The 20110-nt window shown below is 43.3% G+C and overlaps 2 protein-coding genes and 1 pseudogene across 3 annotated transcripts in view; 1 reads left to right on the top strand and 2 right to left on the bottom strand.

Annotated features, from left to right (window-relative positions):
• PHAX (phosphorylated adaptor for RNA export) overlaps positions 1-5514 on the bottom strand; it is a 12753-nt gene extending 7239 nt beyond the window's left edge. The window contains exons 1-3 of the mRNA XM_007463728.1: positions 5407-5514; positions 3422-4035; positions 1216-1336 (exon numbers count right to left, since the gene is read on the bottom strand). Of these exons, the coding sequence (XP_007463790.1) occupies positions 1216-1336; positions 3422-4035; positions 5407-5502 (831 nt within the window). The 5' untranslated portion in view covers positions 5503-5514. The remainder of the gene's footprint in view (positions 1-1215; positions 1337-3421; positions 4036-5406) is intronic.
• Positions 5515-11610: 6096 nt separating this feature from the next.
• LOC103087583 (60S ribosomal protein L23 pseudogene) lies at positions 11611-12078 on the bottom strand (annotated as a pseudogene).
• Positions 12079-14037: 1959 nt separating this feature from the next.
• ALDH7A1 (aldehyde dehydrogenase 7 family member A1) overlaps positions 14038-20110 on the top strand; it is a 41093-nt gene continuing 35020 nt past the window's right edge. The window contains exons 1-3 of one of the 2 annotated variants that reach the window (XM_007463727.1): positions 14038-14356; positions 15643-15696; positions 16469-16534. In XM_007463727.1, coding sequence (XP_007463789.1) covers positions 14084-14356; positions 15643-15696; positions 16469-16534 — 393 coding nt within the window. In that variant the 5' untranslated portion in view covers positions 14038-14083. The remainder of the gene's footprint in view (positions 14357-15642; positions 15697-16468; positions 16535-20110) is intronic. The other variant, XM_007463726.1, reaches the window with a different exon arrangement.

The raw sequence follows: 20110 nt of genomic DNA, 5'->3' as shown, positions 1-20110 counted from the left end.
CCAAAAAAAAAAAAAAAAAAAAAATGCATGAATTAAATGAGCCAAAAGTAACATTTTTCTTTTTCTTTTTTTTTAATAAATGTATTTATTTATTTATGGCTGCATTGGGTCTTCGCTGCTGTGCGCGGGCTTTCTCTAGTTGTGGCGAGCGGGGGCTACTCTTTGTGGAGGTGCGCAGGCTTCTCATTGTGGTGGCTTCTCTTGTTGCAGAGCATGGGCTCTAGGGCACGTGGGCTTCAGTAGTTGTGGCGCATGGGCTTAGTTGCTCTGCAGCATGTGGGATCTTCCTGGACCAGGGCTCGAACCCAGGTCCCCAGCATTACCAGGCAGATTCTTAACCACTGAGCCACCAGGGAAGCCCCAAAAGTAACATTTCTGTTCACCACCACTAACTAAATTCTGGGCACTGTGATAAGTACTTTATATGCATTATCTCATTTAATCCTTATAATAGAGGATTAATCCCATTTTATAGCTGAGACTGAGGTCTGAGAAGTATCAGTAATTTAGCCAAAATGTCACATCTAGTAAGCTGCACACCCAAAATTCAAAACCAGGTACCCCAAATTCCAAAACCCATATTCTCAAAATCTGAGTTTCCAGTTCCCCCCTCCAGACCTTTTACTTAAAATTTCAGCCTTAATGAATCCTATAAGAGATCTGTTGTTGACTGCACACTAACAGGCTACAATTTAGGTATATTTTTTATAAGTAAAGTATTAATTGCAAAAACTGACCATACTGAATTTTTAATTTTTTTTTAATAAATTTATTTGTTTTTTATTTATTTTTATTTTTGGCTGTGTTGGGTCTTTGCTGCTGTGTGCGGGCTTTCTCTAGTTGCAGCGAGTGGGGGCTACTCTTTGCTGTGGTTCGCAGGCTTCTCATTGTGGTGGCTTCTCTTGTTGCGGAGCACAGGCTCTAGGCACGCGGGCTTCAGTAGCTCTGGCGCACAGCCTTAGTTGCTCTGCAGCATGTGAGATCTTCCCCAACCAGGGCTCGAACCCTTGCCCCCTGCATCGGCAGGTGGATTCTTAACCACCGCACCACCAGGGAAGCCCTGAATTTTTAAATTATTAATGAAGGTTTTTTAAAGTCTGAAACACACTGTAATAATTTATAAATAAGAGAACCAACAATCAGAGACAAGGGCATTTTATTTAAAAATCACATGAAATAATACAAAACCAGAAAGAATGAAGCAGTTAGTCTTACCATTATAAAAAGGCCACCATTTTGTTCAACTTCAGCAGTTTCCATCAGAAGTTCAATAGCCTTTTTGTTCCCAATTATCCTCACTACTCGGGCTATCAAATCTTTCTTTGGTTCCTGCAACCTGATGAGGAACAAATGAAGTAATATTAATCTTTTTATTCGTTGCATAAAGTTGAGGAAATCTACCTTAGTCTCCAATTTAGTTCCTAGCTAGAATTAACTTCTCATTCTAATAACATTTGCTTTCCAAAATCCCCAATATTTAACCTTGGAATCACTGACGTGGAAACATTCCTATCTTGGGTCACCCAAGGAGATCATAACCTCTGGGATCCGCCTCAAGTCTCATAACTGGCAACTTCACTTTGCCTTATTGGATTATAGCATATTTCAAAAGAAACATGCACATATAGCAAGGGGAATGCAAGCCCAAAAGCAAAAGAAGATACAACCAGTCTACTCTCATCAAAACAAACAGCAAACATATACCATGCTTCCTAAAAGTTAGCTCTCCTAACTCCAGAGATGTCTAAAAGCTTTAAAATAGATTGGATTTTTCCCTCATGGGCTCCCTGCCTCAGAACAAGGAAATAGCTAATATTTACCAAAGGCTTATTATGGGATAAGCACAATCCTAAGAACTATATATGCATTATATCTCAGTTAATTCTCTCACAACCTTATGAAGCAGATATTATTATTTTCATTTTACCACTGAGAGGTAAAAACACAGGGAGCCTAAGTAGGTAGCACTTCTGACATCAGAGCCCATACTCCATAGAGATGAGGGAACATTAATATTACAGAAGTCTTACCAGTTCCCTAACCAGCCCTGGCTTCTTTTGTTTCTTCTCTGTTGTGGAAAGAGCAGTAGACTAGGAACAAAGGGGCTAGACTTTAGTTCCAGGTCTGACACTTATTAAATTTGTGACTTTGCGCAAGCCACACAACTACTGGGCCTCAGTTTCCTATTTGTAAAGTAAAGGCTTTGGTTTACAAAATCTCTAAGTTCCTTTCCAGCACTCAAATTCCAAACTCCCTCAGTATTTAAAAAAAAATCCAGTATGAGTATTGACAGGCTTGCCTGGAAAGTAAATACTTGTTTTCCTACTAGCTATATTACCCTTGAACCTTACCTGTTTTCAGATTTGTGACACTGTTCACTAGTGATTTAGAGCTAATAAAAAAGTAAACAAAATTTCAACTTTTTATTTATTTATTTATTGACCTCCCTGGGCAGCTTGCAGGATCTTAGTTCGCCGACCAGGGATCAAACCCAGGCCCATGGTAATGAAAGTGCCAAGTCCTAACCACTGTACTGCCAGGGAATTCCCAAAATTTTAACTTTTAGTATTTCTTGTTAAAAATACATGAAATGTAAATTTACCATACATCAAGCAACTCTACTCCTATTTATCCAAAAGAAATGAAAATCTGTGTCCAAAGATGTGTACATGAAAGTTCATAACAGCATTATTCATAATTTCCCAGAAGGGTAACAGCCGATATGGATGTGTGCGTGCATATGCGTGTGCATGTAAATAAACAAACTGTTGATTCCTGCTACAACATGGACGAATCTGAAAAACACTGCAGTAAGTGAAAATAGCCAGGGACAAGAGACTCCATACTGTGATTCCATTAACATGAAATTTCCAAAAATGCAAACTGATAGCAACAGAAGGTAGATTAGCAGTTACGTGGGAATAGGAACAGGAACTAACTTTAAATGGGCACATGGTATGAGGGATATTATAGGGTGATGGAAATGTTTTAAAAGTGCTTTATGGTAATCGTTGTACAATTGATAAACTTACTAAAAAAATCAACACTTGAAATGGATGAATTTTACCACATGTATACCATGCCTCAATAAAATTGTAAAAAAAAAAAAAATCATGAATGCTTGAAAGCACTCCAAAAAACCTACATGATTTATATGTTTTTACCTAAAGAGTTCTATAGCACTAAATGGAAAGAGTTGCTCAAAAGTTCATAAAAATCTGCAAAATTATTCTATCAGGTCTGCCCAAATTTAAGAACACCCAGCTATATTCATATAACCACATAAGCCTAGAGTTCATGCCTTAAATTTAAAAATTTCAAAAAGGAACACCATTGTCAGTGTATTTGGAATCTGTGTTATTTCTCATAAATGGAAGACAATTGGTCAAGTGCTCACTTGTAGACAAATTTAAATGCTCACCTGAAAGAAATTTCATCAGCCACTTTCTCTTGAGAATCGTCCTCTGTGATCTCATATCGGCCTTTATAGTTCATTTCTAGTCTGTCTCCTAGTCTGTCTTTGACAGGTCGTTTCCTTTTGAGATGACCTTGCCCATTTTCCTCCTCCTTTGATCCCGTTTTTTTGCCACCATGCATATATTCATCTAGCTCTTTGTCTAATTCTTTTGTATGCTCTTGGGATTCCCTCTTAAGTTTCTTAGCAAGCAAATAATTGTACGTCTCGGATTGTCTGCTTCTGTCAATAGTGCCCTCCATTCCCAAGATACCAAGTTCAGTGGCCACTGCATCTTGACTCTGTTCCTGCAGCACAGCACCCCATATGTTGTTAACCTTCTTCCCTCCAGCAATAGGCGGTTTCTGGCTGCTCTGGCCAAACTGAAAAGGCTCTTGTTTGGGAGGAGTGTTAAAACATTTTTGTCGTTTGCGCTTCCAGAGAGAGCTATCATCATCTGAATCCGAAAAACTCTCCTCACTTGAATCCACACTTTTAACAGTCCGATAATGCGATACCGGAGCACACACTGTTGCAGTACTCTGGAAGGGCCTCACTGCACAGTCCCCACCTAGTGCTTTCTGCAAGTGAAAGAAAATACAATCAATTCCATAAAACACATTAACTCCACACACCATGTGTATAGCTAATGCAGCACTTAGTTCTAAGACCCCTTTTAAAAAATTCCCAAAGCTTTTAATTCTCACCTTTAGGAGATTTTCAGTCTTTTCAGTTATTGTCAGAATGTTTGAAAATGACATACACGATAATTGTTACTAGCAGTTAAAAGAGAACTTGTTTTCTTCCTTTCCAAAGATGCCTGCCATGCATTTGATTACATCAACTGCCTTTATATGGTTTTGTGACTATGTTCCTTTTAGACTAGACAGTAAATTGCTATGTGTAAGAATCTCCGACAAATTACTTTTAAAACTGCAGAGTCCATGGCATTAAGTTTACCAAGTCATGGGTCAATCTATGTAAAACAAACTGAAAGAGACTGAAAAACAAAATATTTTGGTACCGATTTCCTAAGAAATTTCTATGCAAAAGGAATCACCTTTGCTTTCTCAACTAAACATTAAACAAAGTATTTGTTAAGTTCCTAATATGTGCTAGAAATGGGGGTGGGGTATTTTAAGTCTAGAAGGTAAGTCTTCCTATTTTGAAATAATAATGGCACTAACACTCGTCAGCCATTACTCAGGCTCCACTGAATCCTGACAGCCACCCTATTACTGTCGTACTATTATCATTCCTATTCTAAGATGGGGCACCAGGCTAAATGCCCTGTCAGAGGTCACACAGTGGCGGCGCCAGGATTCGAACGCGGGTAGACTGGCACTAAAGCCTTCTCAAAAGAGCTTGCTACTCAGTAGGGCGGCCAAGACAAACGCCTACTTAGAAACCTGGGAAGCTAAACAAAACCCAGTGCCACATTATGGCATGACGAAGCTAGGTTCCAGGGGAATATGGAAGACCAGGCCTCTGAGCAAGTGATGAACTTCATCCCTGATCCTTTCTCCCTTTCTGCTCAGCGTGCACATGAGCGCCACATGCTGTTTGCGGGCAGAGGTCCCCAGGTTCTACATTTTCGGCAAAAAAAATGCCCTTCCGGGACAACCTAGCGGCGCCGAAGTGGGGAAGCCCATAGGTTTAGAAAACGAGGGAGCGGAGCACTGGAGGCGGGAAAGAGGCAGCCGCAAGCCCGCCTCCGGGAGGCAGCCCGCCTCGCGGAACCCGCTTCGCAGCGAGACGCCGGGCTAGGTTCGTACGGCCTCCTAACCCCGCAACCTCCCTCGCTCCGCGCGCCGGGCAGCGGGACGCCCGCCCGCCCCTTACCCTCCCGCGCCGCACCGGCTCGCGCGCCGGGCCCGGGGACGACCACCCCTCATCGCAGCCCGGGCTCCGCGCTCCCGGCCCAGAGTCACCCGCTCCCCCTCCGCACTCACCGACACCTGCAGCGGCCTGTCGCTGGGTGCCACCGTCATGTCGGAATCCGAGTCAGAAAGCTGCCCATCTTCCATGTCGCCTGCCTCCTGCGCCATCTTCCCGCGGCGCGGTGCAGCGGGCCGAGAGGGCACTTCCGGCGGGGCGGCGGGTTGGTCCGGCTGGTTGTGACTGGTCGGGCGCCCCCGCGAGGGGGCTGCTCCCGCCCCGGCTGCCGGTGGACCCAGACGCCTGGGTCGAGGCTCGCAGATGTTGCGTCATCATTGGAACCCGCTAGCTTAACGCTACTCTGGGAGAATGAGTCCTCTGCTGCTGCAGCACTCTGGCGCCTTCCCTACCGACCTGTTTCCGGCAAACCTAAAGATGCGCATGGATGGCAGCCATGAGGGATTCCTCCCTCGGCCTCACAACCCTCGCCTGGATGCTCTGGGCAGGCCTTCCTGCTTCCATTCGTGCTCCTCTGCGATCCACCGTGCATGTAGCTTCCCGGGGAACCTTCCAGACGGGACCTGAGGTCACGGCCCTGCTCAGACTTTCCAGGGCTTTCCTCCGCACGATAAGGCTTGAGTTTTCAGCACTGCCAGCAGGGCTGCGGGTGTGTGCCTGTCTGGTGTCCCCCTCCGTCTCTCCAGCCACGCTGGCGCTGCTCACGTTGTTCCTCTGGCACCCTTTGTTCTTTCGCGGCCCAAGGGCTTTGCAGTTGCTGTTCCTTCTGCCTGGCAGGCTCTCCAACACCCGCCACCCCATTCTTGCACAGGTTATGCTGTCTCATGATTCAGGATTCTGATTAAATGCCACCTTCTCAGAGAGGTCTTCAACCACCCTCACTAAAACAGGGTCTCTCCTGTCACTCTCAAACCCTTTTTTTTCTCTCATGGCATCAATAGTCATCTGTGTATTTAAAAAATTTTTTGTCTGAGCTCCCCACTAAAATGTCAGTTTTACTCGCTGTTGTTTCTACCTGCGAACATACATGACTTCTTGTATGTAAAGATGGGCAAGAAATATTTGATTTTTTTTTTTTTTTTTTGCGTAAAGGGGATCTTGTTATTTGTACCTTTTCCTATTCTGCTATCTACTTTAAAAAAGAAACAATATTGGGGTCCAGTGGTTGGGACTCCGCGCTTCCACTGCTGGAGGCTGGGTTCGATCCCTGGTCTGGAGGTAAAATCCTGCAAGCCGCGAGGCGCGGCCAAAAAAAACAATATAGCAGTTTATCTGGACACCTTTCTATACCAGAATATAAAGATCTAGCTCCTTCTTTTTAATGACTCCCTAGTTTTCCATTGCATGAAGGTAGCCTCATTTTTTAGTCTCTGATGGTGTGTTTTGCAATGAACATGTCTTTTTACAAACTTGTTTTATTATTTCCTTAGGATATGTCTCTAGACTGTATGGGAAAAAATGAATTTAGATTTTTGAAATGTGAATTTAATACCTATAAAGGAATTTAGAAGTCACCTGGTCCAGTTTATTTTGACAACTGAAGAGAGTTTACACAGCTAAGCTACTGAAGACCTGCGTCTTGATTCCAGGTCTCCTAATTCTTTGACAACTTTATTATTTTACCTTTTCTGCATAGAATTACAATCCCCCTACAACTGATTTTTGTGCATGGTGTGAGGTAGGAGTACTTTTTCTTGTTATTATTAACATTTTACTATGTGGTATGGGAGGCAGCTAAATACCGTAGAATACATAGAATAGCCCCTCACACTAAAGACTTTCTCCAGTGTTTTCCACCAGAAGAGTTTTAGTTCTTACCTTTAGGCCTGTGGTCCATTTTGACTTAATTCTTATATCTAGCGTGAAGTAAAAGTCAAGGTTCCTTTTTTTTGTGTGTGCCTGAATATCCAAATAATATAGCACTATTTGTTGAAAAGACTATTCTTTCTCCCTTGAATTTCTTTGACACCTTCATTGAAAATCGACTATATATATGAAGGTTTATTTTTGAGTACCCTATTCTGTTCCATTGATCTTTATGTCTATCTTTACACCAATGTGACATTTTCTTGATTACTGTAGCTTTATAACAATTGTAAAATTGTTATAATTATTGTTAAAATTAGGTAATGTAAATTTGTTCTTTTTTTTTTCCAGAACTGTTTTGGCCATTCTAGATCCTTTGCCCTTCCATTTAAACTTTAGACTCTGCTTGCCAATTCTGGTATTTTGGTTGGGATTGCATTGAATCTACAGTTTAATGTGGACATTGGGGAGACTATCTTAGCCTGATGCCATTGAATGCAGGAATCATATACTGCTAATCAATAACTCTTCTTCTAAATTCTGGGTTCCTAAACCGCTAGATAGGTAGTATATACCCTGGGAGAGAATGCAGTGATTAGAGGATGTGAATGGTTGGTCCTTTCTGAGAATAATTTCCCCATCAAGTAATAAGCCAGCATTTTAGTTGCAGCATCATTTTTTGGTTAGCTTGATTAATATGAGCCCGCCCAGAGCAATAGTTAGTGTCATTCACTCATGCTCTGTTAAATCAGATTCTGGGTTTACAATAATGAAATTTTATCCTTCGTGATTTCTCCACTTTACTGCTGCCTTGGGGCAAGCATGCATTATCAGATCCAATCCCTCCACCTTCTGGCCAGCTATTGTTGAAGAACAAAGACAGCTAGTATTCATGAAGACTTCCCAAGACAGGTCATTTGTACTTATGCTGTGACTCCAAAGTCTTTGTTATAACCACCCTATGATGCCTTTGGTAAGTCATTTGAGAAGCAGAACTGGCCATTTGCTAACGTCTCCACTTTTCATAGAGAATTGGTTCAAGGTGTCCTGAGTTTAGTCAGTACATTTAAATTTCTATAGGGCTTTGCAGCTTTGCAGTTTTTACATATACTTAATTCTTTTTCAAGTGGGAAATATGCTTTCATATGATTCATTTAATTCTATCTCTTCGTGCTTTGCCCCATCAAAATTCATCGTTGGTGATTTTTCCTGACCTCCTATTGGCAGGCTAAGTGAGTTTTGAAAAAAGAAGGTAGAAGAGAGATGCAATCCCTATTTTCCATATAGGCAGTTGCTGGTGTCTATCATCCCAGAACTGGTTTAGAGAGACAGCCATGAACCTCTCTTCTTAGTGAAGAGAAGGAAGTTAACATTCCTTGAGAGCATTATGTGTTGCTTCTAAAATTTAGTGCATCTGTAAATGCCTTTTCATTTTTTGAATCAAATGGAGGGGAAGAGAATGGAAGGATGTGGTGTTAGGATACGTGTACAAAGAATCTTACTGGCAGCCCAGAAAGTGAGGAGAATTAAATTCTCCATTAAAATGTTTGGGAATTAAAATGAAGGAAATTAGTTCTTCAGTCCTAGGGGTGGATGGAAAACAGTAGCTGGGTTGTTGATAGAGGTTACCAATGCTGGACAGGGTATCCTTGCTTTCTACCGCAGAGGTGTGTTTATAGTTTTATTTTTTCGCTGATGTAAATGTATGTGAGCCTGGTAGGATGCTGGGAATTGTGGAGCCATGCAAGGATGAGTCAGAGATGGTGCTTGCCTTAATGGGGAAAAATATAACATTTTCAAGTGGAAGCATCATTCAGGTATCTCCAGCACTTAACTACAGTTTCTGATAGGTGCTTGATACATGCCCATTTCAACATGGTTTGTTGAAATCATTTGTGTCATAAGGATGGAACAGATAAAGCTCAAGCATGAATGCAGAGATGGAAGGAAGGGTTTTACAGGTAGAGAGAACAGCAAGGGCAAAGACACTGAGAGGAAAACACAGGCTTTGTATAGAAACATACAATGACTGGTTGCAGTGTGGAAGGCCACAAGGCAAGTCCACTTGGAATCACTGAGACACCTTATTAATTCAATTGATTTGAGAGTGTGTGTATATTTTTAACTCATGCCCAAATCATGCTGACTGAGATGGTGCTATTTCCCTTATATTGAGTAAGCCCAGTTATTGTGGAATTAGATGGAAGATGGGATGGTGGAGGGATGGGGTTGGGGTGGAAAGAATATTGCAGGAAGAGGTGGGATGAATTGCGAGATTGGGATTGACATATATACACTAACATGTATAAAATGGAGAGCTAATAAGAACCTGCTGTTAAAAAAAAAAAAGTAACCCCCCCCCAAAAAAAATTGCAGGAAGATAGAAGAAATGGAGAATAAAGGAAATTGATCAAAACTGTCTTTGTTCTTCAAAAGCAAGAATATACCCAGGCAGGATATTTAAAGGGAAATGCCACAATTTAATATTTTTCATTCTTTAGAAAACTCTAATTTATAATTTAACAAAGTGGCGAAAACAAAAAATCCTGTCTCCTCCACCAAAAACCCTCCTCCTTTGGCTACTCCAGGAAACAGCAGTCACCATCACTTTGGGAACTGGTTAGAAATACCGACTCTCAAATTACCTCAACATAATAAAGGCCATATATGACAAACCCACAAACAACATCATTCTCAATGGTGAAAAACTGAAACCATTTCCACTAAGATCAGGAACAAGAAAAAGTTGCCCACTCTCACCACTACTATTCAACATACTTCTGGAAGTTTTAGCCACGGCAATCAGAGAAGAAAAAGAAATGAATCCAAATCAGAAAAGAAGAAGTAAAGCTGTCACTGTTTGCAGATGACATGATACTATACATAGAGAATCCTAAAGATGCTACCAGAAAACTACTAGAGCTAATCAATGAATTTGGTAAAGTAGCAGGATACAAAATTAATGCACAGAAATCTCTTGCATTCCTATACACTAATGATGAAAAATCTGAAAGACAAATTAAGGAAACACTCCCATTTACCACTGAAACAAAAAGAATAAAATACCTGGGAATAAACCTACCTAAGGAGACAAAAGACCTGTATGCAGAAAACTATAAGACACTGACGGAAGAAATGAAAGATGATACAAACAGATGGAGGGATATACCATGTTCTTGGATTGGAAGAATCAACATTGTGAAAATGACTAAAGGACCCAAAGCAATCTACAGATTCAATGCAATCCCTATCAAACTACTAATGGCATTTTTCATAGAGCTAGAACAAAAAAATTTCACAATTTGTTTGGAAACACAAAAGACCCCAAATAGCCAAAGCAATTTTTTTTTTTTTTTGCTGTACGTGGGCCTCTCACTGTTGTAGCCTCTCCCGTTGCGGAGCACAGGCTCCGGACGCGCGCAGGCTCAGTGGCCATGGCTCACGGGCCTAGCCACTCTGCGGCATGTGGGATCCTCCTGGACCAGGGCACAAACCCATGTCCCCTGCATCAGCAGGTGGACTCTCAACCACTGCGCCACCAGGGAAGCCCAGCCAAAGCAATCTTGAGGAAGAAAAATGGAGCTGGAGGAATCAGGCTCCCAGACTTCAGACTATAATACAAAGCTACAGTAATCGAGATAGTATGGTACTGGTACGCAAACAGAAATATAGATCAATGGAACAGGATAGAAAGCCCAGAGATAAACCCACACACATATGGTCACCTTATTTTTTATAAAGGAGGCAAGAATATACAGTGGAGAAAAGACATCCTCTTCAATAAGTGGTGCTAGGAAAACTGGACAGCTACATGTAAAAGAATGAAATTAGGGGCTACCCTGGTGGTGCAGTGGTTGAGAATCTGCCTGCCAATGCAGGGGACACGGGTTCAAGCGCTGGTCTGGGAAGATCCCCCATGCCGCGGAGCAACTAGGCCCGTGAGCCACAACTACTGAGCCTGTGTGTCTGGAGCCTGTGCTCCGCAACAAGAGAGGCTGTGATAGTGAGAGGCTGCGCACCGTGATGAAGAGTGGCCCCCGCTTTCTGCAACTAGAGAAAGCCCTTGCACAGAAACGAAGACCCAACACAGCCAAAATTAAATAAATAAATAAATAAATAAATAATAAAAATAAAAGGAATTCCCTTAAAAAAAAAAAGAATGAAATTAGAACACTTCCTAACACCATACACAAAAATAAACTCCAAATAGATTAAAGACCTAAATGTAAGGCCAGACACTATAAAACTCTTAGAGGAAAACATAGGCAGAACACTCTATGACATAAATCACAGCAGGGGGCTTCCCTGGTGGCGCAGTGGTTGAGAGCACTGTGGTGGTTGAGATTCACAGCAGAATCCTTCCTGACCCACCTCCTAGAGAAATGGAAATAAAAACAAAAATAAACAAATGGGACCTAATGAAACTTAAAAGCTTTTTTTTTTTTTTGGAGCAAATAATTTTTATTATCATTTTTTTCTTTTACAAATACACCGAAGAGTCATGCAATGTTGCCAGCATTGGATGCAATCCTGGGCCACAAGTCTGCACATTCCTTTGCAACCGGTCCTGTGATGGCAGAACCTTTCATCTCGCCTTTATTGTTTACTATGACCCCTGCGTTATCTTCAAAATAAAGAAACACACCATCTATTCTCTGGTATGACCTTCATTGTCGAATTACCACTGCTGGATGTACCTTCTTTCTGAGCTCTGGCTTGCCTTTCTTGACTGTGGCCATCACCATGTCACCCACACCAGCAGCAGGAAGTCTATTCAGTTGTCCCTTGATCCCCTTCACAGAGATAATATACAGATTTTTGGCTCCTGCGTTGTCAGCACAGTTGATCGTGGCTCCAACCGGAAGACCCAAGGAAATCCGGAATTTCACACCAGAGGACCCACCACGTCCTCACTTCGACATCTTGAACGCCGGAAAGGGACAAAAAGGAAGTAGGTATAAAGGACACTGAGATCTCAACTCCAACGCCCCACCCAATCTGGTCACGTCGAAACTTAAAAGCTTTTGCACAGCAAAGGAAACCATGAACAAGACGAAAAGACAACCCTCAGAATGGGAGAAAATATTTGCAAATGAAGCAACTGACAAAGGATTAACCTCCAAAATTTATAAGCAGCTCATGCAGCTTGATACCAAAAAAATAACCCAATCCAAACATGGGCAGAAGACCTAAATAGACATTTCTCTAAAGAAGATATACAGGGCTTCCCTGGTGGCACAGTGGTTGAGAGTCCGCCTGCCGATGCAGGGGACACGGGTTTGTGCCCCGGTCCGGGAGGACCCCACATGCCGCGGAGCGGCTGAGCCTGTGAGCCATGGCCGCTGGGCCTGTGCGTCCGGAGCCTGTGCTCCGCAAGGGGAGAGGCCACAGCAGTGAGAGGGCTGCATACCGGAAAAAAAAAAAAAAAGATATACAGATTGCCAACAGACACATGAAAGAATGCTCAACATCACTAATCATTAGAGAAATGCAAGTCAAAACTACAATGAGTTATCACCTCACACCAGTCAGAATGGCCATCATCAAAAATTTACAAACAATAAATGCTGGAGAGGGTATGGAAAAAAGGGAACCCTCTTGCACTGTTGGTGCGAATGTAAATTGATACAGCCACTATGGAGAACAGTATGGAGGTTCCTTAAAAAACTACAAATAGAACTATCATACGACTCAGCAATCCCACTACTGGGCATATACCCTGAGAAAACCATAATTCAAAAAGAGTCATGTACCACAATGTTCATTGTAGCTCTATTTACAATAGCCAGGACATGGAAACAACCTAAATGTCCATGGACAGATGAATGGATAAAGAAGATGTGGGGCTTCCCTGGTGGCGCAGTGGTTGGGAGTCCGCCTGCCGATGCAGGGGACACGGGTTTGTGCCCTGGTCCGGGAAGATCTCACATGCTACAGAGCAGCTGGGCCTATGAGCCATGGCCGCTGAGCCTGCGCGTCCGGAGCCTGTGCTCCGCAAAGGGAAAGGCCACAACAGTGGGAAGCCCGCATACCGCAAAAAAAAGAAGATGTGGCACATATATACGATGGAATGTTACTCAGCCATAAAAAGAAACGAAATCGAGTTATTTGTAGTGAGGTGGATGGACCTAGGGTCTGTCATACAGAGTGAAGTAAGTCAGAAAGAGAAAAACAAATACCGTATGCTAACACATATATCTGGAATCTAAAAAAAAAAAAGGTTCTGAAGAACCTAGGGGCAGGAGAGGAATAAAGACACAGACTAGAGAATGGACTTGAGGACACGGGGAGGGGGAAGGGTAAGCTGGGACGAAGTGAAAGAGTGGCATGGACATGTATACACTACCAAATGTAAAACAGATAGCTAGTGGGATGCAGCCGCATAGCACAGGGAGATCAGCCCGGTGCTTTGTGACCACCTAGAGGGGTGGGATAGGGAGTGTGGGAGGGAGACGCAAGAGGGAGGAGATATGGGGATATATGTATATGTATAGCTGATTCAGTTTGTTATAAAGCAGAAACTAACACACCATTGTAAAGCAATTATACTCCAATAAAGATTAAAAAAATACAGCAGAAAAAAAAAAAGAAATACCGACTCTCAGACCCCAGTCTGGACCCACCAGATCAAAATGTTCATTTAACACGATGGCCAGGTGATTACTCGCACATTTCAGTCTGACAAGGCCTGCTCTAACCTACTGTATTGTAGAGCCAATATTTTGCTGAAAAAAAAATTCTAGGTGCTGCCGCTGTTCCCAGTCTCTTTCACCAGATGGCAGTAGCCCGTTCACTTCCTCCCAGCCCCACTGTTTCAGGCCGGTGTTAAGCTCCGAGTTACAGCTCCGGGCTCTTGCGGAAGATCCAAATAGGCAGGGAGACGCCGAGGGAGGGGGCGGACCCTGTGGGCGGGACCGGACCTGCCCAATGGGTTCCTCCGGGTGGGGGGCGGGGCCCTATTTCAGCTGCTCCTCGGAACGCAGGCGCAGTGCCCCTCCCTGGTTCAGTATGTGGCGCGTTCCTCGTCTGCTCTGCGTGTACGTTGCAAGGAAGTGCAAGCTCACGGGACCTTTGAACAGGCCTGCCGCCTTCATGTCCACTCTGCTCATCAGTCAGCCCCAGTATGCTTGGCTGAAGGAGCTGGGGCTCCGCGAGGAAAACGAGGGCGTGTATAATGGAAGCTGGGGAGGCCGGGGAGAGGTATGCGGGTGTCCCGGGCAATCTCTGCGGCCTCACTTCGCCCCGGGGGGCCGGACAGGCACTGCCCAGCTCGACTCCCCACGGACGCTGTCGGCGGTTGTACTGGGTGGGAAGTTTTGAAGTCCACAGTAAAAGTTTCCTCACGTAGAATGTCTTAAAAATACCGTTAGATTTTAGGTCTCGTGTGTTATGGAGAATCGAGTTCATTTTGGAGCTGGTTGGGGTTGAAGTTCCCACGCATGCTTGAAACCGTGCCGGCAGAGTTCGGCACTCTAGTGAGAACTGCCACACGCTTAGCGGTGGAAATTATCGGAATTTTGTGCTTGACTGTGGCTCCTCACATGTGAGGTGCGCCACAGGTAATGTTTTACCGTATAGTTTTATCTTGTCTTTTCTGAAATCCTTTGGAATGCAAGCTTGGACTTGCTGAAATCCTATCATGTTGTCATTGGGCTCTGAGCTTCCTTGAGGCCTGGGTTTTCAGCGTTTCTCTATTTCCAGAGCCTGACACCGTGCTCGACACCCAGTTAATGTTCAATAAAATGTTTTATAGAGTAGGATGGGAAGGTTAGGATATTATCACCTAGATTTTTTTGAGAGCTGCATACAAAAGAAAGCGTTTATAATAAAATGTTATGTAACATTCTGATAGTTTGTTGAATGAACCTGCTTTGTTAGAGGAAACACATCTTTTAGTTATCTGTGACTGTAGGAGATGCAGGCGTTTTTAATTGTTCCCCAAATCCCCCCTCCCCCATTGGTGGTTTCAGCCTGTTTTTCCTGTGGTATCCAATCATTAGATTCATGGATAAATACCCTCTCCTGAAAGCCTTTTTTAAAGCTACACCTGGGTTTTTTCTTTATAATTGACCTCTCCAGTTTGTGTGGACACAGGCCTTTCCCATGGTTGTCTAGCTTTGGCCATTTCACTCCTTACCAGAGGGTGGGCAGAGTAAGGGAGAGAGGGAATAAGTTAAACTTGTAACTTTGGTCTGTTGTTAATGGAAAAAGAGGCAAAATAATGGATTACATTTAGGCTTTTGTTTAAATACCTAGTATTTAGAATGGTGAAGGTGGGTTTTGCAGAAAAGGTTGTTCTGAATGTTCAGGTCAGAAATGAAAGAGCTCTGTAGAGTCGCTTATTTGTAACAAGTTAATGTAAAGCTTCTGAGTTTGAATATTGTGTCTTAGTCTCTTTTTTTCCTTTTTTTTCTTCCCCCATTTGATCTGCTCCCCCAGTTTGGAATTACATTTTCTATTTATGGTGGTCATCTTTTTGTTTTAAGGTTATCACCACCTATTGTCCTGCTAACAATGAGCCGATAGCGAGAGTCCGACAGGTAAGTGGGTTTGTTTTTTTTTAATGCAAAATGCCCACTGGGAGTTTGTGCCAGTGATGACGAGCAATACAACTTTACAAAGTAAAAGAATAATGTTTCTTTTTTTTTTTTTTTTTTTTTTCCTTGCGTTATGCGGGCCTCTCACTGTTGTGGCCTCTCCCATTTGCGGAGCACAGGCTCCGGACGCGCAGGCTCAGTGGCCATGGCTCACGGGCCCAGCCGCTCCGCGGCATGTGGGATCTTCCCGAAACGGGGCACGAACCCGCGTCTCCTGCATCAGCAGGCAGACTCTCAAGCACTGCGCCACCAGGGAAGCCCAATGTTTCTTTTTAATGTAACATTTAAGAATATCTGAGGGAGACTCTCGATGAGGGTGTGTGTGCCCCAGAAAAGGTGAACCCTAGAGAGGACTCAGGAGGGGGTCCATTGAAGGCCATGCTTCTGGATCATCTGGGTACTTTTGTTAGAATGAATGTTTTGACCTCTTAAATCTGGGTTGGAGCCTGAGGTTCTGAATTTCTAATACACGTTAGGTATTGCTCACAGATGAGGCTCTTGGACCTCGCTTTGAGAAGCAAGGTTTTAAAAAGCACAGATTCTAACTTACTGAATTCCAGCAAGTTTTTGGAAGTGTAGGCTGTGAAAATCATTTTAAACCACAAATCTTAGGGTCAACCAGAGATTTTACAATTCTTTTACAAAAATCTGTGTTCTTAGAAGATGATCACTGCCCTTTCCTTTACCCTTTGTCTCCCTCCAAATCTTTATTTAGGCCAGCATGGCTGACTATGAAGACACTGTAAAGAAAGCAAGAGAAGCATGGAGAATCTGGGCAGATGTAAGTATGGAGGCCATGGCACGATTACCTACTGTAATGACGGTGAGATAAGAGACATCAGATGAGCAGGCCAGTGCCCCCTTGCTGAAACAGGAGCTCCTGGGGGCTGCGACTATCTCCTCTGCCTTCAGTAATTTGGTGATTTTAAAGGGAATAGAACTCTACTAATGTAGCATAAATTTGATCTATGAACACTTTACTCTCCAACTGAAGTTACTTGAATTTATAATTAAGCAAAGAGAAAGGAATATCTATGCTAAAAATACCTGTATGCTCCTTCTCCCTGCCAGTTTTTTCGGGGGTGAGGGTATCTTAGCAATAGGTCGACATTCCTGGTTCAAAGGGCAATGGTGGCAGTGGCCCCTCTTACCAGGCCTAGGCTCCCGTTCCTCAACAGTCTGATGAGGCTTTGAGGCCGGTTCTGCCTTCTTTGTCTCCACTAGGAGTTCTGTGAGCTGGTGTAGGGATTTTGACTGGAGCTGGGCTGGGCCACACTGAGCTATCACTGGATGAGGGCCTAGGTCTGGAGGAGGGAAGAGTAGAGAACTGGCCTAGTCAGGATCTCTCAGGCCTCCCTCACCTCCCCCACCCTGAATATCCCTTTTGGTCTTCAGCTGAAGGCCCGAAGCAGCAGGAATATCTGGTCGGTTAACCCAGCTCTGCCCCGGGGTATGTTACTTCACCTTAGTGTGCTTTGTCTTGTAAAAAGGGAAGACAAGGTGTGCTTACCTCTTGAGTTATTGTGAGGGTTAAATGAATTAATCATTTAAAGTGCTTGCAGATGGGGGCAAACTTCCGTACCCGTGAGGTTGATTTCTAGAACCTTGTGCTGCTGGGTTTGTGACTGCTGAGCCTCAGTGGTTTTTTGTTTTTCTCCTGAATCCGTGATTGCTGTGGAGGAGTTGGGGAAGGGCAGACTCTCCAGGAGAGCCCTGGGTTGGATGCAGGGTTATTGTCAGCCAAGAGACCGCCTCTGTGCAAAGCAGGAAGAACATCTCTTTAATTCTGGCTGTAAGTTATGCTCAGGGTTCCATTATATACAATCAAAAATATCCTTCAACAAAGAACATACCACTTCCAAAAGTAAGCAGTGTGCTAAGTAAAGTTCGCCTTAGCAGGATAGAGAATTGTGACCAAAGCTGTGTCAAATTATTTTAAGTCAGCCGGTTCCACCTCTGCGGGTCTCACGTCTGCAGATACGGAGTGCTGACTGTTCTCAGCCACTCTATGTAAGGGACTTGAGCATCCACAAGTTTTGGAATCCGGGGGCGTCCTGGAACCAATCTCCTGTGGATACTGAAGGACAATTGTATTTTTTTTTTAATAGACTTTATATTTTAGAGCAATTTTAGGGTGAAACTATAGGGGAGGAAAATTTTTTATTCTCTGCTAGGTTCTTTGGCTGTTCTAATAATTAAATCAGCATACAGCAGATTGACAGGAGAAAAACAAATTTTAATTTTGTATGAGGGGGAGACACAAAGATTTGAGACCCAAAGGCAGTCAGGCAGTTGAGGCTTATATACCATCCTGATCTAAGGAAAGGGGTGGGGGCCTGGGGCTTCAAAGAAGAGGAGGACAAATCTCAGGAACATGAGAAGAGCAAGTGTTTGGTAACAAATGTTTTCCCTCATGCAGATAAGTCAGATATAAAAAGTTACCTCTGGCGATAGCTCCTGGTATAGGTCCCCTTTCTAAGTTCTTGTAGGCGGTTAAGGAGGTGTTGGAAATCTTTTCCGAGTCTACTGTGCTTTGATTGCCTTTAGCTCAAAATAATGCCAAAGAACATGCCAGACTGTGGCTTGAACCCCTTCAACAGAAGGATGATCAGGAAGTGTAGAGTTCCTTACTCTCCATCACTTCTGCAAGTTTCCTGTATTAATACCCTGCATTAGTGTGGTGGTACGTGTTAATTGGTGAGGCAATATGGACACATTAGTATTAACAAGTCCATAATTCGCATTAGGATTCACTCTTTGCATGTGCTATTTTGAATGCTAGTGAAACTTTTGACCAGAAACTTCCATTATATATGTGTCTTTACCCACAGTAAATACAATCTTGTTTGAAAAAAGATGTGTGTGAATTCAGGGTCTTTTCTTTCCCTGAACTGGCTTTTAGGTTAGTCTTGGCTTTGCCCGAGGGGGTGGCAGCTGGCATTGTGATTCTTTCTTTAATATTGTGCTGTACTTTGTTGTTGTTGCTACTCTTGAATTCAGGTTCTTACTTGGTGCCTGCTCTTTACTCAACTGGGCCAGCCTCTGCACCTAACATTCTTACTATTTCTGCTTTTACTTGTTAGACCTCTCAGTAGAGTCAGGGTGCTAAGTGGGAGTAGGTGGCTTTCCTGGGTGATGGTAAAATCAGTTGGGAATCCCACTTGTTAGACTTTGAGTTAAGCAATTGAGTCCAAAGTTTAGGGAAGAAGCAGAGCCTTTCCTAACTGTGCCTCTGGACTCCTGCCAGCAGGGCTGCTGGTTCTCAAACAAGAACAGACCAAAGGTTGATCCCCTCCTGGTATATACACTTTTCCTCTTGGATGCTCACTCATGTGGGGCTACTTCTGCTTGGTCCTGTCCTTTCTGGATGGTCTTGCCTGTGAGGACAAGCCACGGTTTCATTTAGTTCATTTGTGTTAAACCTGGAATTTTTCAAAGGGAGCTTTGTCTCTTTTTTCCTTAAAGAAAAAAAGTATGAAAATATGAAAAAGTAGTTATAAAAACATTTCTTTCTCTTAACTAAAACTATCCACAGGGAACCTGGTTGGGACTTCTCGCTCTGTTGCTTTCTTTCATGAGCTACGTTTAGTTTGAATGCCACCTGTTTCTGCCTCTCTCCATCCGCTGTGTGTATCATTTTCTCCATTTCTGGTGAGGAAGTGCCAGAGATGACAGGAACTGTGAATGGGGCTTCTCTAGCTGAATAAAAGGATACCAGATACTTGGTAACTCTTTAACATGGGTGGGTGTCTTTGTAGTACTTTCCCCAAGGGCTCAGCTGATAACTTCCCTCAGTGCTCATAGTTGTATCCTATGGCTGCCTTTGATGCTCATTCTAAATCTAACTTCACGGTGAGGTGTGTAGGGATAAGGACTCTCGTTTGCTATCTCAGGAGGGTCTGAGGTTATTGATGCCCTGTCACGCTGGGACTGATCAAGCCCACACGGGAAATATGGCTGTATTCCTGGTTTCCCGCTCCCGCCTCACATCCCTCACCTCATACCTAATCTTGCCTTTCTTCTCATCTCTTGCTGCTCCTACTAATCATCTTGGAAGCTGGAGGAAAAAGAAAAAAAAAAAAGAAGCCAGGTTTGAGTGGTCTGGGTTGGAATGTAGTTTAAACCGTGGGTGGTGGTTCTAATATGTAGCCAGGGTTGAGACTTGATCAGTTACCAAGTCTTAAACACTTTGAATTATATTTCTCTCTATTGCTATTTTTGTGGTCCAGACAGCCACCATCTCTTGTCTGGCCTCATTTACTACCTGAGTCTTTTCTCCCTCCAATCATTTTCTATACCACTTTAGAGTGGGTTTTTTTTTTTTTTTTTTTTTTTGTGGGAGCGGGGCCCTACCAGT

This window comes from Lipotes vexillifer, unplaced genomic scaffold, assembly GCF_000442215.2.
Source record: "Lipotes vexillifer unplaced genomic scaffold, Lipotes_vexillifer_v1.1 scaffold1616, whole genome shotgun sequence".
Classification (NCBI taxonomy): domain Eukaryota; kingdom Metazoa; phylum Chordata; class Mammalia; order Artiodactyla; family Lipotidae; genus Lipotes; species Lipotes vexillifer.
Note: the sequence above shows the minus strand (reverse complement) of the source record. Positions and strands in the feature narration are given on the sequence as shown.